The sequence below is a fragment of the Dendrobates tinctorius genome, unplaced genomic scaffold (genome assembly GCF_039654945.1).
Source record: "Dendrobates tinctorius isolate UK_male_01 unplaced genomic scaffold, ASM3965494v1 ptg000024l, whole genome shotgun sequence".
NCBI lineage: Eukaryota > Metazoa > Chordata > Amphibia > Anura > Dendrobatidae > Dendrobates > Dendrobates tinctorius.
In genome coordinates this window covers 4,793,672-4,811,823 of record NW_027361692.1, presented here as the reverse complement: position 1 = coordinate 4,811,823, position 18,152 = coordinate 4,793,672, and the positions used below count along the sequence as shown (strand labels likewise).

Sequence of the window (18,152 nt, the reverse complement as noted above, 5' to 3'; positions counted from 1 at the left end):
GGCCTGAGAGAGAGATTCGCCGCTTCAGAACGGTATTTCAGGGTTAAAAAGTTTCCCGGAGCAAAGCATCCGGGCATGCGCACTTAAAAATAGCGGACCGTCAATGGAAAAAAACATTGCAGGGTCCGTCTAGTCCGCCCGGGAACCGCTAAAATTTTCACGGATCCGTCAAAAAACGGATCCAACGGATGACCATCAGTCAAAACCCGCCACTAATGCAAGTCTATAGGAGGAAAAAGCGGATCCGCCAAAAAAAGGGCGGATCCGTTTTTTTCACAGATTGGCGGATTTTGACTGACGTAAAAAAACTGAAATGTGAAAAGGGCCTATCCTGGCAGGAATGAGCACCCTCAACCCTATCCTGGTATGCAGGGCCACCCATCTCGTCTTAGTATGCATGGCCCAGTCCCTATCCTGGTATGCAGGGCCCATCCCTATTCTGGTATGCATGGCCTCATCCTTATACTTGGCCCCCACCCACCCACATCCTGGTATGCATGGCCCCATCAGAAAACATTATAAAAACAAACCATTACACTTACCTTCAAAGCGCTTCCTTGCAGCCTCCTGCTCCGATGCCAGCAACTGCTTTATGCTTGTAAGCAGCGCGTGGCGTGACCGCTGGCAGCAGCAGGAAGCCGGTGGCTGACACTGCGCACTACTGAAGAGCAATGAATACTCACTGCTCTCTGCATGCACAGTCCCGTCGAGTATTCCGGCAGCTGTGCTCTGCTTGTGAGCAGCGCATGATGTCACTGCCATGCGTTGCTTACAAGCGTAAAGCAGTTGCTGGCATCGGAGCAGGACGCTGCGAGGGAGCGCTGTGAAGGTAAGTGTAATGGTTTTTTTTTTTAATGTTTTCTGATGGGGCCATGCATACCAGGATGGGGGTGGGTGGGGGCCATGCATACCAGGATCGGGGTTGGGGGCCAATCATACCAAAATACTATTTTTAAAGAGAAATGAATATTCATTTCTCTCCACGCCCATGAGTGTGGAATGCAGTGAATTTTCATTTCTCTTTAACAGGAGGAACAGCAGATAGGCGCAGCCGCCGGCTACAGCCTCCTGTGACCCGCTGCTCTGCCAATGCCGCTCCCCCACCTCCCCAACACAGCCAGAGCCGGTACATCCAGACTATAAGATGCACCCCCCCATTTTCCTTCACATTTTTGGAGGAAAAAGCGCGTCTTGTAGTCTGAAAAATATGGTATATAATATTTACAGCTGTGTACAGATCTATGCGTTGTACAGTGTCCACTGTTTAGAGGGGTATAAATGATATATAGTATGTGCAGCTGTGTATAGTGTGTGTACAACGTATAGAGGTGTGTATATATGACATATGTACAGCTGTATTTCTTGTGTAATGTATATTAATGCACACCCTCTAGAGGTGTATATATGACATATAATATGTACAACTGTGTATAGGGTGTGTAATATGTTTGTACATTGTACAGAGGTGATTATATAATATACAGTATGTGCAGCTGTATATCAGTGCACACTGTATAGCGGTATATGTGATACATGTATAGATGTGTATTATATGAACATTGTGGCGATGTGTGGTATTCATGTACAACAGTAGACAGTGTCTATAAAATGTATGTACAGCATGTATAAGTGTATGTGTGATATATGTATTTACAGTAATGTATAATTTATAATATTTACCTGTGCACACTGTATAGCGGAATATTGTGATATATGTACAGCTGTATACATGTATCTAATATGTATGTATAGCATTTAGAGGTATGTGTGATGTGTACCTGTGCACATATATAGTGTATATATGTAATATATGTACAGCTGTGTGTGTACTGTGTTTATATGTACAGTGTGTAGAGGTACTGTATGTTTCATATATATTTACAGTAATGTATAGTGCGTGTGTGTAGATAATATATATCTGTGCACACTGTATAGAGCAGAGGTGGGGAACTTTTCATTTGCCAAGGACCTTATAACCTCATTCGAGGTGGCACAAAATTATCAACTTGACAATTACCCTGCTATATGTGGTCTAAGGGGTAAAGTTTCAACTTGTGGAGCGTGACATACCAGCTCTGGTTTGTCAAGGTAAGGAGGCTTATTCGCCATGCAGTGCTCATCTGGGAAATTTAATATGCAAGTTGCCTCTTCAGAGAGAAAGAGGGCTTGAACTCTGTAGCGCCACCTGTTGGTAGTAGCGATCCTACAAGTCACAATCAACCCTTTAAAGGGAATCTGTCACCCTTTTTTTCGACTATTAGCTGCCGGCACCGACATCAGGGGCTTATCTACAGCATTCTGTAATCCTGTAGATAAGCCCCCGATGTAACCTGAAAGAGAAGAAGAATGAGTTAGATTATACTCACGGGGGGGTCCGGTCCGATGGGTGTCGCGGTCTGGTCCGGCGCCTCCCATCTTCATATGAGGCCGTCCTCTTCTTTCCTTCCTGTCGTGGGTCTGGCGCAGGCACCCTGCTCTGCCCTATTGAGGGCAGAGCAGAATACTGCAGTGTGCAGGCGCCGGACCTCTCCCTGCGCCTGCGCACTGCAGGACTCTGCTTTGCCCTCAACAGGGCAGAGCAGGGTGCCTGCGCCGGAGCCACGACAGGAAGGAAAGAAGAGGATGGCCTCGTATGAAGATGGGAGGCGCCAGACTGGACCGCAACACCCATCGGACCGGACCGCCCCCTCGGATGAGTATAATCTAACTCGTTTTTCTTATCTTTCAGGTTACATCGGGGGCTTATCTACAGCATTACAGAATGCTGTAGATAAGCCCCTGATGTCGGTGCCGGCAGCTAATAGTCGAAAAAAAGGGACTGAGACTGGACTGAGGTCTAAGGGGTAAGGTTTCTTCTTGTGGAGAGTGACTACTACCAACAGGTGGCGCTATAGCGTTCAAGTCCTCTTTCTCTCTGAAGAGGCAATTTGCATACCTGCTATGTGTTCATTTAATTAACTCACCCTTAATATGGCTGGAGCTGCTTCTCTTAGGTGAGCCACGTGATGTTAGGTGGTAGTCTTGTTGCTGCTACTCGCAACTGCTGTTCACAATTTGCGTGTCTGGATCGTAGTTGACTCTTTGCAACAAATTTTGAAAATAACTTTCTTTAAGTTGTTCCACACCCGTGTAGATTACACTAAATGTCTCTTCACATTGGGAAATTCACTGCTCACGTTACATTTTTAAAACTCAAGCAGCAAGAGGTCTGCTCTATAGTCATGACCTAGGAGGCACCGTGACTGCCCTACATACATGACCTAGGAGGCGCAGTGACTGCCCTACATACTTGACCTAGGAGGCACAGTGACTGCCCTACATACATGACCTAGGAGGCGCAGTGACTGCCCTACATACATGACCTAGGAGGCGCAGTGACTGCCCTACATACATGACCTAGGAGGCACCGTGACTGCCCTACATACATGACCTAGGAGGCACCGTGACTGCCCTACATACATGACCTAGGAGTCACAGTGACTGCCTTACATACATGACCTAGGAGGCACAGTGACTGCCCTACATACATGACCTAGGAGGCGCAGTGAATGCCCTACATACATGACCTAGTAGGCGCAGTGACTGCACTACATGCATGACCTAGGAGGCGCAGTGACTGCCCTACATACATGACTTAGGAGGCATAGTGACTGCCCTACATACATGACCTAGGAGGCGCAGTGACTGCCCTACGTACATGACCTAGGAGGCGCAGTGACTGCCCTACGTACATGACCTAGGAGGCGCAGTGACTGCCCTACCTACATGACCTAGGAGGCGCAGTGACTGCCCTACATACATGACCTAGGAGGCGCAGTGACTGCCCTACATACATGACCTAGGAGGCGCAGTGACTGCCCTACATACATGACCTAGGAGGCGCAGTGACTGCCCTACATACATGACCTAGGAGGCGCAGTGACTGCCCTACATACATGACCTAGGAGGCGCAGTGACTGCCCTACATACATGACCTAGGAGGCGCAGTGACTGCCCTACATACATGACCTAGGAGGCGCAGTGACTGCCCTACATACATGACCTAGGAGGCGCAGTGACTGCCCTACATACATGACCTAGGAGGCGCAGTGACTGCCCTACATACATGACCTAGGAGGCGCAGTGACTGCCCTACATACATGACCTAGGAGGCGCAGTGACTGCCCTACATACATGACCTAGGAGGCATAGTGACTGCCCTACATACATGACCTAGGAGGCATAGTGACTGCCCTACATACATGACCTAGGAGGCATAGTGACTGCCCTACATACATGACCTAGGAGGCATAGTGACTGCCCTACATACATGACCTAGGAGGCATAGTGACTGCCCTACATACATGACCTAGGAGGCATAGTGACTGCCCTACATACATGACTTAGGAGGCATAGTGACTGCCCTACATATATCACTTAGTCACTGGGTCTGCAGCATATGCATCACACATGAGGCGCTGGAGGATAAATAAATGTGTTTCCCAAATCATGTTTTCAGAATTTCCTTAGTATTGTACAGGTGATGGAATTATTTAATTTAGTAATAAGAAACTGCCGCAGATTCTCTAACCTGTGCAATACTAAGGAAATCCTGGAAGCATGATGTGTTCGGGACCGTGACAACTGGGTTTAGGAAACACTCATGTACATCATGGAAGACTCTAAGGCGAATACAACTCGCGAGACGCTGGTAGGTACATGGTAGGGCTGGTACATCGGTAGGACTGGAGCGCAGAGTGCGCTGACTCCTCCCACAAACTACGTCCTGACGCTGGTACAGGACAACGTCAAGACGTAATCCTTCATTGCATGCTGCCGCAGCATTCTGTAGTGAACACTGCATGCGCATGCTCTATGTGTAAATAGCAACTAAAGGGTCTGCAGCCGGCAATACTTTTTGTTGGCTGCCAGCCTAAGCACTACCTAGGGGCTGGAGGAAAGGACATCATGGGCTGTAGGTTCCCCACTCCTATTATGGAGAGATATATAATATGTACAGTGCTCAGTTTAAATGAGTACCCCTGCTTTGAAAAGTAAGATTTTAACCACTTCACTCCCTGAGCTTTTTTTTTTTTTTTTGTTTTCAGTTTTTCTCTCCCCTTCTTTCTAGAACCATAACTTTTTTAATTTTCGTCAATATGGCCACGTGAGGGCTTATTTTTTGTGGGACGAGTTGTACTTTTAAACGACACCAGTGGTTTTACCATGTTGTGTACTCGAAAACGGGAAAAAAATTCCAAGTGCGGTGAAATTGCAAAAAAAGTGCAATCCCACACTTGTTTTTTGCTTGGCTTTTTTGCTAGGTTCATTAGTTGCTAAATCTAACCTGTCATTATGATTCTCCAGGTCATTACGAGTTCATAGACACGAAACCTGTCTATGCTCTCTTATTATCCAAGTGGTGAAAATTCAAAAGTTTGCTAAAAAAAAAAAAAAAATTGCGCAATTTTCTGACACCCCGTAGCGTCTCCATTTTTCGTGATCTGGAGTTGGGTGAGGGCTTATTTTTTGCGTGCCGGGTTGACATTTTTAATGATACCACGTTTGTGCAGATACTTTCTTTTGATTGCCCGTCATTTAATTTTAATGCAATGTCGCGGCGACCAAAAAAACGTAATTCTGGCGTTTTTAATTTTTTTTTCCCGCTACGCCGTTTCGCGATCGGGTTAATGCTTTTTTATTGTTAGATCTGGCGATTCTGAATGTGGCAATACCTAATATGTGTATGTGGGATTTTTTTTTTTATTGCTTTATCTTGATAAGGATATCTATGAACTGGTCCAATGTTTATATTTATGTTTCTCCCTCTCCCATATTGATAGTTCTGCTTCACGTCACTTGTCTTATCTATTGCATTTTTTCTAGGCTGTATTGTGCATAAATATGTGACTCTTCAGATTTTGTATTAGTCAATGCCTGATGAAGAGACCTGAGTAGTCTCGAAAGCTTGCAATGTGTTACCATCTTTTCAGTTAGCCATTAAAAGGTATCAACTACTGAGGACTCTCAATCCTGAATATTAAGCTTCTTTTAAGCGTTTCTGCAGCGTCTGAGCCGGCACAAACGCTGCAGAAACGCTTAAAAAAAGCAACGTGGGCACACAGCCTTAATGGAAAATGAATACCGTATATACTCGAATATAAGTCGAGATTTTCAGCCCAAAAAATTGGGCTGAAAGTCCCCCTCTCGTCTTATATTCGAGTCATATACATCGGGGGGGCGGGGGTGTCAGGTCATACTTACCTGTCCTGACACTGTGTCTTGAGCCCCCAGCTTCTCCCCGTGCTCTCTCTTCCTGCCTTCAGCGGTCACGTGGTGCCGCTCATTAAAACTCATGAATATGCGCATATTCATGAGTTTTAATGAGCGGCACCACGTGACCGCTGAAGACAGGGAGAGCGCGGAGAAGCTGGGGGCTCAAGACACAGCGTCAGGACGGGTAAGTATAGCGATACTCACTGCTTGCTGCTGTCTGTCATCGGTCAGTGACTTCAGACAGCAGAGGGCGCGGTGACGTGGTTAGTGCGAGCCGCGCCCCCTGCAGTCTGAACGTCACTGACTGATGACGTGGCAGATAGCGGGGAGCAGCCATGGACGCAGGACAGGTGAGAATCTGACACCCAGCGACGGAGAGGTGAGTATGTCATTTTTTTATTTTTACATGCAGCAGCAGCATGGGGGCAGCATATGGGGAATCATCTATGGAGCTTCTTATGGGGGGCATAATCTAAGGAGCTTCTTATAGGGGCAGCATATGGGGGGCATAATCTAAGGAGCTTCTTATGGGGGCAGCATATGGGGGGCATAATCTAAGGAGCTTCTTATGGGGGCAGCATATGGGAGGCATAATCTAAGGAGCTTCTTATGGGGGCAGCATATGGGGGGCATAATCTAAGGAGCTTCTTATGGGGGCAGCATATGGGGGGCATAATCTATGGAGCATTTCCCACCCTAGACTTATACTCGAGTCAATAAGTTCTCCCAGTTTTTTGTGGCAAAATTAGGGGGGTCGACTTATACTCGGATCGACTTATACTCGAGTATATACGGTATATCCCACATGATTTTCAAGCCATAGCATGAACAAGTTGGAGACATTTCAACACCTTTCTTTTTTCCATTCTTTTTTTTTTCTTAATTATTTTTATTGAGGTTGAACAAGAAAACAAGTCAAAACAATGACAACCATAGTTACAACCACCATACTTATGAAACTAGGGGAACGAGGAGAAAATAAGGAGCAGAAAGTGGGGACCGAAAAATGAAAAACAGGAAAGGAAGGGGGGGGAAGGGGTGAGGGGAGGAACAGGCATTAGTGGCCTTTTTTTCATTCTTTAAGAACAACACCTTTTAGAGGCTGGATGGAGAAACATGCTCAACTTGTGTCTTCAGAATTCCCCATAGTTGTTTGCTTGGGTTCAGACGTACTTGACCACTGAATCACTTTCACTATGTTCTTCAGAAGTGTTTTGAATAACACTCATTTTGGAAAACAGCACGTCTATATAGACAAAAAAAAAAAAACCTGCAAAAATTATAGGGAGAGGTCATAGGTTTCAAAATATAATTTACACCCCCCAAGCATGTGAATAGTGAGTACCTGAGAAGATCTAGATATTTCAGAACATTTTTGTATGTTTTCACAACATCCAGACCTCTGATAAATGCTGTTCGTGATTGATGCTTTTTGCTGAAAATCAGAATACGTGGAAAGAGAATTCTTTTCAAATTGCAGTAATGTCTCAGCAGTGTTTATAAGTAAAAAATATATACATAATGACAGTTTTAAATGAGCCCACCTTTGAAGGACCTCTGTCCTGACTACTGGTTTATGTAAAAATGAGAAAGCAACTCAGCAAAAACACCAGTATCATAGAAGAAAGGTACATCATAAATAAAATAATAAAGAGACGATACTGAAATCGTGGACAAATATACGGACTGATCACAAAATACCAATACAGAACAAATGAAAAAAGACGATCATATAGACCATATTTTTTTACAAAAATTCATAGAAAATTCTTTTATTAATCATAAATAGATGAACAGGTGAAGACAAAAAGAACACAATGTGAAAATAGCACAGAAACACGGGACGCTCATATATCGTTTATGTAAACGTTTATGTTTACGTAAACATGCCTGCAATTGCCCAATGACCGAGTAAAGGCCCCGTTACACATAACGATGTCCCAGCGATCCCACCAACGATCCGACATGGATGGGATCGCTGGGACATCGTTAGGCTGATCGCTGGTGAGCTGTCACGTAGGCTATGTGCACACAGTGCGTTTTTGATGTGTTATTTTCTGCGCAGAAATAGGCCAAAAATGCTATGGAAACCTTGTGCATGCTAATTCAATGACAATTCTGAAGAGTCGTGCACATGATCAGTAAATTTCCTTTGATTGTTTGCAGTGCATTGTTTTCTGCAGCATGTCAATTCTTTGAGCGTTTCTGCAGAGTTTCCAACACATTGATTTCAATTGAGTCTGTCAAATCCGCAGCAAAAACGCAGGTATAAAAATGTTTGCGGATTTGCTGAGTTTTTGTTTGCATTTTTACCGCCTTCCCATGGTGTTTCCCACGCTGTCATCTGTGTGACAGCATGGGAAACACTGGTGCGGAGGTTCTTATCAGCGGTAAAACAGTCAGCATGACCACACAGCGCTCTGTCAGATGTCAGCGTGACCCGCAGCGGGGACCTGCGGTAAAAAGCTTAGCACAGGTCAGTAGGTGGAGGTTGATGAGACTACTCCTCCCATCAGGCTATGTCTGCTGTCACTGATAAAAGTGTTAACAGAAGCCACTAATGGGAGACGTAGTCTCTCATAAGCAAGCGCCTGTGCTCACACTTGCATGCATGCATGCATACATATTCAAATAAAAATAAACAACATATACTCATCTAACACCCAGTCCCCGATGCCCTCGTCTCCTACAAATAATCAAAAATGATAAACCACCTGTCACGAAGTAACTGGCCCTGTGTGACACGACCCAGCAATCGGTCGGTCAGCAAACAAACAAGGGAACACCGGGGACACCATTACAACGGTGGTCTCCACAAGATAAATATCACAGTCCTATGTATAGGATGCTGTGATTCCGCATGGTTCAATGAACACATGCGGACTCACCGAGCGTACAAAAGCTGTCAGCGCTTTGGACGCAGCTGCGTCCAAAGCGCTGCCAAAATGGACAGTGGAAACATACCCTAATGCTCTCATCATGTGTACCCAGACCTCTTTTTAATGATTCCCTTGTTCCTGTTTGCCTTGGCAGCCGCTGCCTGGCACTGGTTGCTCCAGGTAAGTTTATCATTAGCTAGGATCCCCAAGTCCTTCTCCACGTCAGATTTACCCAGTGGTTTCCCGTTCAGTGTGTAATGGTGATATTGAGTCCCTCTTCCCATGTGTATAACCTTAATTTATCACTGTTATTTCTCATAGTCTGAGAGTCCTTTATGTGTCTTTTAGCAAACTATATGTGGGCTTTCATATGTCTTGCACTGAGGAGAGGCTTCCAATGGGCCACTACCATAAAGGCCCACTGGTGGAGGGCTGCAGTGATAGTTGACTTTATGGAACTTTCTCTCATCTCTTTACTGCATTTCTGGAGCTCAGCCACAGTGATCTTGGGGTTCTTCTTTACCTCTCTCACCAAGGCTCTTCTCCCACGATTGCTCAGCTTGGCTGGACGGCCAGGTGTTGGAAGACTTCTGGTGGTCCCAAACTTCTGCCATTTAAGGATTATGGAGGCCACTGTGCTCTTAGGAACCTTGAGCACTGCAGAAATACTTTTGTATCCTTGGCCAGATGTGTGCTTTGCCATAATTCTGTCTCTGAGCTCCTTGGCCAGTTCCTTTTGACCTCATGATTCTCATTTGGTCTGACATGCGCTGTGAGGTCTTATATAGACAGGTGTGTGCCTTTGCAAATCAAGTCCTGAAGTGTTGTGCACAAAATAGTTTTTTTTGTGGACTTAGCATATGGAAAATACATGGTGAAAACCACCTTTATTTTTACCATGTATTATTGCACTTATTTGCTCCTGAATTTGTTGCCCCGATTTCTACAAGTCAAGCACATTTTTGGAATGTGTTGCACCTGTTAAAACAATGTCCCCAGAAAGCGCATTTTACACAGCAAATGGTAAAGTAGAAAAAAAATATGCAGAATGTGAATGGCAGCAAATACGGTATATGCTGAATGTGTGAGATAAACTGGTGCTATCCATGCAAAGCTGATACTAAGCAGTTTTAGCTTTAGAATAGCTTTTTAGAAGAGGCCTAGTGAATCTGGGTATAGCAATGGGGGAAATCTATTTCTTCATGGACAGCTTGCTGTTCCTATTCAGATGAGTTCACCTGAAAACGTCAACGAGATGCTCATTGGCTTTTTCATGTCCACTCACCGTATGAATTTGAGAATTGTGATTGTTACGAGCACCCATGGTAAGGCTCAGCTTGTGCATTGTGGCACCCAGACATAGTGTATGTCTGTGATGGTAGCTTACAAAATACGTTACCGCCATTACAGCAGTAGTGTTGGCGCTTCTCATATCTTTAGGGTGTGTGCACACGCTGCGGATTCTGCTGAAGATCCGGCCCTGCAGATCCGCAGCAGTGTCTGCTGCGGTGTACAGTACCATTATAACCTATGGAAATCAAAAACCGCTGTGCAGATGGTGCAGATTTTTCCGCAGCGGTTTACCATCTCCATTGTAGAGATGATAAACCGCAGGGCAAAACCGCGGGCTAATCCGCAGATAAACTGCAGGTCTTTTGACCTGGGGATTTACCTGCGGATTTTGCAAAATATGCACGGATCAATCCGCAGTGTGTGCACACAGCCTTAAGCCACCACTTCTACTTTTGGAATAGCGGAGTAGTAATAGCCTGATGCCGTCTCCAGTGACCGAGCTGACATCTAATATTTTATGTCACCATAGTGCCCTCTATAAAAAAGCGGGTTGAGATTTACTAGCATTTCCTACCTCGTCCATATAGTGGCGCCAAGATGAAGAGGGGTAGCACAGACATCAGCTGCTCTTGTAGCATCCTGTGTAGATTTAGCATTGTCGCATATAGTTATAGGTTCACGCGATCCCCATTTTATGTTTGGTCCTAGTAGCCAGGCAGAGAATGATGGCAGCTAGGTTGCATTTCTGATGAAGGTAAGGAATTAACTGTTCTCTATTGTGGAGATCTGTGACGTGGTATCCAGAGCTTTGGAGTCGGTAAGCCAAACCTCCGACTCCTCAATTTCTATTACTACCACTCCGACTCCCTCATACATGGCTCATGTTTAAGTTTAAGTGATAAATTTACTGTAGTAAAATGGTAACATTGCATCATTATTATGATACAATAATCAAGCTATTTTGATAGAACTTAAAATATATTTATTGGAATACAACTTTAGAACAAAACACTTTTGCATATTTACAATTTATTATACACTGTTCAGTAAGTGGGAAAAAAACCTGTTTTCAACAAAAAAGAACTCAATAACATTTGTGCAGTCCATGAATTTGTTCTCAAAAATAGTATTATCTCCATCAGATCCTTCTTCATAGATGACCTCAAATCTGGCCTAATTATTTTACGGCTAGAGGACAACCTCTCTACACTAACTTGGGTTGGTGGCAAAGCAGTAACCACATGGGCAACATCTCTAACAATTTCCGGGTGTAAAGGAATTGCCTCGTGCACAGCCAGTTTTGATGAACGATTGAACTCTTCTACTTCTTTGAGAGCATGTGAAAAATGTTGCTGAAGGGAGTGGAATCTTTTTCCCTGCGGCAACGCTTTGCCTGTTCCATGTCGTCCAAATACTTGTCGAAATCAAACTGCTCATCTGATGAGGATGAAGGAACGGCTGCAGCAGCACTTGCAGGACCCGAGTCCACTTGCTCTTGGCTGTCCTGTAGCCCACTCATCCTAACTGCTACCTCAATCAGAGCTTCTTTTCCTTTAGTAAGCTGTTGATCATCCTGCAATATACGATGACTTGGGTCCACATAAACAGCTGCCAGAAAAATTTTATTTCCTAATAGCAGTGTCTCTCTCCGTTTCATTGAAGCAGCAATGCCATCTGCGATTTAACCTCCACTTTGTGACAGGCAAAACAACAATTTCTTCCAGAAGTTAAAAATCCTCAGCTTGTAACTTTTTTAGCCACTGTAAATGGGTGATGAAGCAATTCTTTCAATTCAGACACCTGTGTCCATTGACCCTCATGTAGCGTTACCTGAGGGTTGGCCATATGTACGAGGAAGGGTTTCAGCTCAATTATAAAATAGGTGCTGCCCCCCCGAGTGGCTTGATCCACAATTGCCCCTATTCCAGCTCGTTTCTTCAAAATGGAATCAATTTTAAGGGTTCTGGCAGCAATAGCCAATTTCCTCACTTTGCTAATCAGAGTTTCAGCATGTCCCTCTTGCAGACTATCTCTTATTGCCAGCTGCAGCGTGTGCACAACAAAGCGCATGTGATGAATAGGAAAGAGGTATGAAGCAGCCTCAACAAGATCATCTAATTGTAAAGAATCATTTTGCTTTTCGTCTGTAGTAATATCTGTTTGTTCCTCCGTTATGGGAACAGGACTGTGGCCTTCCAACTCCAACATACTGAATGTGAAATGTTCTTCTAGCTGTTGTTCACCTTAATTATTCTCATTCATCAGTTTAAGGCTGGTTTCAGACTAGCGCATTTTACATGCAGCGCACGGCGCCGCTAAGCCCCGCCCCGTCCGATCATTTCCTCCTACTATCGCACACGGCTGCATGCGATCTGCGCACCCTATCTTTAGCATAGGGTGCACAGACCATGCGCTGGCCGTGCGCTAGTAGGATCTTTGCGTGCGCTGCGCACTTTTGAAGGTGCGCCGAACACACCATGTTGCATTTTGGTGTGTTCGGCGCACCTTAAAAAGTGCGCAGCGCACGCAAAAATCCTACTAGCGCATGGTCTGCGCACCCTATGCTAAAGATAGGGTGCGCAGATCGCATGCAGCCTTGTGCGATAGTAGGAGGAATTGACCGTATGGGGGGGGCGGGGCTTAGTGGTGCCGTGCGCTGCATGTAAAATGCACTAGTCTGAAACCAGCCTAATTGTACTTATGTTTGAAGCATTATCAGTTACAGTAGCAAGAACCTGTTCTTTTGTGAGTTCACAATCTTGCAGAACTTTTTCCACTAAGGTCTGGAGAAACTGGCTGCTGTGATGAGCTTTAGTATCTTTAACTGCCAGCATCTTAGTAAAAAAAAATGTTGTCACAAACATATCCATATCATAGTTCACTCTGTGACGTGTGCAGGTATCCATTTTAAGAAACACAAAGCGTTTCTTGAGAGTCTTTTTAAGATCTTCCTTTTGGTTAAGGGCTTCTTCAATCACTAATTTTCTAATACTTTCTGTTCCCAGAGAAACACCAAGTTTTTGGGCCATTTCTCCATTAAGAGCTGTAAAAGCTGGTTGTGCAAATAATAATAATGGTACACTGTCCTTCACAACAAACTTAATGAGCTGTCTTCTAAAAACCTCTGCTGTCGTTGTTATAGTAACTTTGTCACTTCCAAAATATTTGTGGAAAAAATTCCAGTTCAGGAAATAAAATCCAAAATCTTTATTGAAACAAATTAAAAAATAAGCTGCTTGATAACCAGTATATACTGAAGGAAGGAATGTCCTGAACGACTGGACGCGTTTCAAACACGTGTAGTGCTCTTAGTCCTCAGTTACTTCCAAAATATCTTGTGTGATGTAATGACCACTGTGTCCGCTAGGGGGCGCTGTGTGGATGTCCCAAGAGAGGATGAGTGGCAGAATCCTGAAAGACAGTTATGTATCTCAAGGTGGGTGGCCTTGAGATGGAGACTGATGTGTGTGTTGATCAGCAGTGATACTGCTGAGGTGCTGTTTCAATGTGTCAGGGATCAGTTACCTACAAATCCACTCAGGTGTGTGGTTAAGAACGCTATTGTAAAATGTGTATGAGTGGTTCAAGGACATGTGATGAGGTCATAGCCATGTGACCCGGTGGGCGTGGCTACGGACCATATAAGGTGGCCAGGGTAGATCACATGAGGTGAATGCAGGGACCTGGTTGGGCTGCCTGCGAACAGCATGTAAAGTGACTGTGTGTAATGGCTACCAGCATCTGAGAGTTCCCAGGAGAGGGAATGAATGTCTGCAGTCTGGAGAAGCAGCCGTGAGGTAATCCTGAGGGGTTATAACTGTGAGGCTAAGAGAGCCTGTGTGCTGGACATTGCACACCCTGTGTGACCACAGGGTTTTCAGAGGGAAACTCTGTCATGGACGCTTGCTGTTAAGTGAACTTTATGTTGCTTGCTTTGGTTTATGCTGCTGAATAAACCGCATGGAGTTATGGTTTTATGTAAAACCTGTGCCGGACGTGATAATTTGGCTGCCAAACGAGTAATCCCCTATGTGAATGACAGCGCTACCTCACACTTGTAACTGATGTTTGAGACCCTCTTTCCTCCTCTTTTGCCTAGCGGGAATTGCTGGGCTTTGGTTTCTTGGTGCTGCTGTGATCTTTTTCAATCACAGCTTTGTAAACTTCTGGGTGGCAGTGTTGTTAGATTGGAAGCTCTTGTCTTGAATGAACATTTTTATCACTGCCTGAGTATGTAATGATTTTGGCATCACTGCATTTTTTTTTCATCTGGGTCACTTATACACTGACACAGAAAATCCTGTAAAAAAAAAAAAAAAGAAAAGAAAAAACAAGGTACAGTGCAGTGCAAATTGGGACAAAGCATTTTTTAAAGTAAAATCATAAGTTGGTTACCAGTCAGTGATTCAAACCAGTTTTAACTGCTTTGAACAGGTGTGAGTGCCTGTTCAAAGCAGTTAAAACTGTTTTGAATCAGTGACTGGTAACCAACTTACGATTTTGCTTAAAAAAATGCTTTTTCCCAATTAATTTGCACAGTACTGTATATTGAAATTCTTGCAAGAATAGGGAATCATGCACTGTTTGTTTTATTTCTATCCTAAATTAATTTGCATAAATAGGAAAGATAAGTATAAAGTTTGTAAAGTATGTTGTTAGCTTTACTCAGAATTTTTAATGTCAGGCTTGTCTCAGGGTACAGCTCACTAAATGTTTCACATCATATATCTTCACAGTCTATGAAGAGAGGAGGAGGGAGGGAGTATGTTTGTGCTGAATCATATTCCAGAGCACACACACTCAAATAAATATATATGTCCTCATCGATCCTGTTACTGTATTTCTGTATTTCCAAATTTAAGATGTTAGAAAACAGTTTTTCCCCTTATGTTCTAAGTATAGTGTATATAAGTCATCAGAGCAGCTAATTTCTCCAAACAGAAACTAAGAGAAAAAACAAACTAAAACATCAAGCATACAGAGGAAATATATACTGGACTATTGATTTATGCACAGTTTATTGAAAATTTAGATATGCTTTTTGAAGTACTTACCTTAATCCTGCTTTTCCTGTTCGCTCCAGAAGTTCTGAGATGAATGCAGGCATTCCTTCCCTGTGTGTTTTGTTAATGTTTTCCCTTATCTGTAGACGAGGAGCTTCACTACTTATGACCATAAACTGCAGCACCGATTCATCTCAGCTTAAAGTCTAGACCTTAGATCAGGAATAGGACAGACATTTATAGGAAATTTCATAACTTTCCCAAATTCATATGAAAAAAATATTCCCCACAAACTGCAATGAACTACTGTACCCAATTTATTATATATTTTAGGAGTCGGTCCATTTTATACTGACTCTGACTCCACCAAAATGGGCTCAGACTCCACAGCCCTGGTGCTATTGTTACATGAATTGTCATGCATCATTTGGTACATAATGGGGACGTTGTAGAGGGTTATTGTTTGTTTGTGATCCTTAGGCCTCTTTCACACTTCCGTTTTTTACAATCAGTCACAATCCGCCAGGTTTTGAAAAAAAACGGATCCGCAATTTTCTTTTCCCATTGACTTCCATTATTGGCGGACTGTGAAGGATTGCCGTCCGTTGCATCCGTTTTTTTTGCGGATCCGCCAAAAGTTCCTGTCCGTCACCATCCTCAAAGATTTCAAAACTGAGCTTGCAACGTTTTTTTCTGTGGCGGATCCTCCAGACACTCATTTAACCCGAAATTCTTTCTGGGTGCCGGACAAAAAAAAAAAATTCTCTCTTTTTCTCTCTTTCTCTCTTTTTCTCTCTTTTTCTCTCTTTCTCTCTTTTTCTCTCTTTTTCTCTCTTTCTCTCTTTTTCTCTCTTTTTCTCTCTTTCTCTCTTTCTCTCTCTTTTCTCTCTTTTTCTCTCTTTCTCTCTTTCTCTTTCTCTCTTTTTCTCTCTTTCTCTTTCTCTCTCTCTTTCTCTCTTTCTCTCTTTCTCTCTCTCTCTCTTTCTCTCTTTCTCTCTCTTCTCTCTCTTTCTCTCTTTCTCTCTCTCTCTCTTTTTCTCTTTCTCTCTCTTTTTCTCTTTCTCTCTTTCTCTCTCTCTTTCTCTCTTTCTCTCTCTCTTTCTCTCTTTCTCTCTTTCTCTCTTTCTCTCTTTCTCTCTTTCTCTCTTTCTCTCTTTCTCTCTTTCTCTCTTTCTCTCTTTCTCTCTTTCTCTCTTTCTCTCTTTCTCTCTTTCTCTCTTTCTCTCTTTCTCTCTTTCTCTCTTTCTCTCTTTCTCTCTTTCTCTCTCTCTTTCTTTCTCTCTCTCTCTCTCTTTTTCTCTCTCTCTCTCTTTTTCTCTCTCTTTCTCTCTTTCTCTTTCCAGGCTGCGATTCCTTTAAAATTCTTCATTTGTCGGATCCGTAAAAAAAAACGGACGGGTGCCATCCGTTGTCATCAGTACTAAAACGGATCCGCCATCCGTCCTTTTGGCGGATCTTGACTGATGCAAAAAACTGAAGTGTGAAAGAGGCCTTAGGCTAAACTGTTCGATCTATCCATGCTGTTTCTGACATGCATTGGCTCTGTTTTGTTTTAGCTTTGGACCGAGCACAATCCAAGAAAGATGCCGGTTTTAGAAATAACTGGAGTTTTGAAAACCTGAGCGAAACTGAAGATATTGTTGAAAAAGAGTAAGTACGGTTCTTGGGATAATTGGAAGGGATTAGAATAACTTTTCTAATTTTTACTTCTCATTGTCAGTGTATGGCTGTCTCTGTATCTGATTATGCCAAGTAAATCTTTATGAAAGGGGTTGTCCAGAATTGTAACATTTTTGGCCTATGTTTAGGGTAAAGGGGCTTTACACATAGCAATATCGCTAAAGCGTCACCGATTTTGTGACGCAGCAGCGATATTGCTAGCGATATCGCTACATGTGATACTTGCCTCCGACCGGCTCCCCTGCTGGCTATCGCTGATCGCGCGAGATCGGCCTGGTCCATTTCTTGTCGTCGGCTTCCTGCTGGCGCCGACGAGCGAGCCATGGACGCAGACGGAACACTCTTGCCGCGTCTGAAAGGTAAGAGCGACCGCCAACCTCTGCTGCATTGCTAGTGAGATCTGCCTGTTTGGCAGCTCACTAGCGACCATTTAGCGATGCACCAGCAATCCTGACCGGGTCATATCGTGGTCGGGATCGCTGGTGCATCGCTAAATGTAAAGGGGCCTTAAGTCATCATTATTAGATTGCTGTATATCTGACACATGGCACTCCCACTGTTCAGCTACCAGCAGGTCCCGTAATGGTCAAGAGTAAATGGTGAACAAAGCTGTTGTCCTTATGTTTTCGCTGTTCTTGGGTACTTCAGCTCAGTTCCTATTCACTTTAATGGAGTTGAGTTGCATTACCCCAAAAAAATAAGCAGTGTACAGAGCTGTTCAGTTTTCTTTTGGCTGCAGCAAAACGAAACACCTGATCTGTAGGGGTGCAAAGCCGATCTGGATCTGGTAGTGATGATTTAGCATAATGATAGGACACACATATCAAAGACCTGAACATAACACAATCTAATACATGCCACTAGTAGAATTATAATTTTTACGTTGCATCTTGTGTCTTTGACGAAGTTCTTCGTTTGTTAGTAGTGTTATTTCTTTTTATATGGAAATAAGAACTTTTTTTTTTTTACTATTACCATATGTTCCCACGTGACCGATATGTTGTAGGGGTTTGTGCCATTGTTTCGTTTATCTGAGCTGGTT

The 18,152-nt window shown here is 43.7% G+C and overlaps 1 protein-coding gene across 6 annotated transcripts in view; it reads left to right on the top strand.

The window, feature by feature from the left end:
- SENP6 (SUMO specific peptidase 6) overlaps positions 1 to 18,152 on the top strand; it is a 234,313-nt gene that overhangs the window by 11,702 nt on the left and 204,459 nt on the right. For all 6 annotated transcript variants that reach the window (XM_073569311.1, XM_073569310.1, XM_073569306.1 and 3 more), the window contains exon 2: positions 16,987 to 17,080. In XM_073569311.1, coding sequence (XP_073425412.1) covers positions 16,987 to 17,080 — 94 coding nt within the window. The remainder of the gene's footprint in view (positions 1 to 16,986; positions 17,081 to 18,152) is intronic.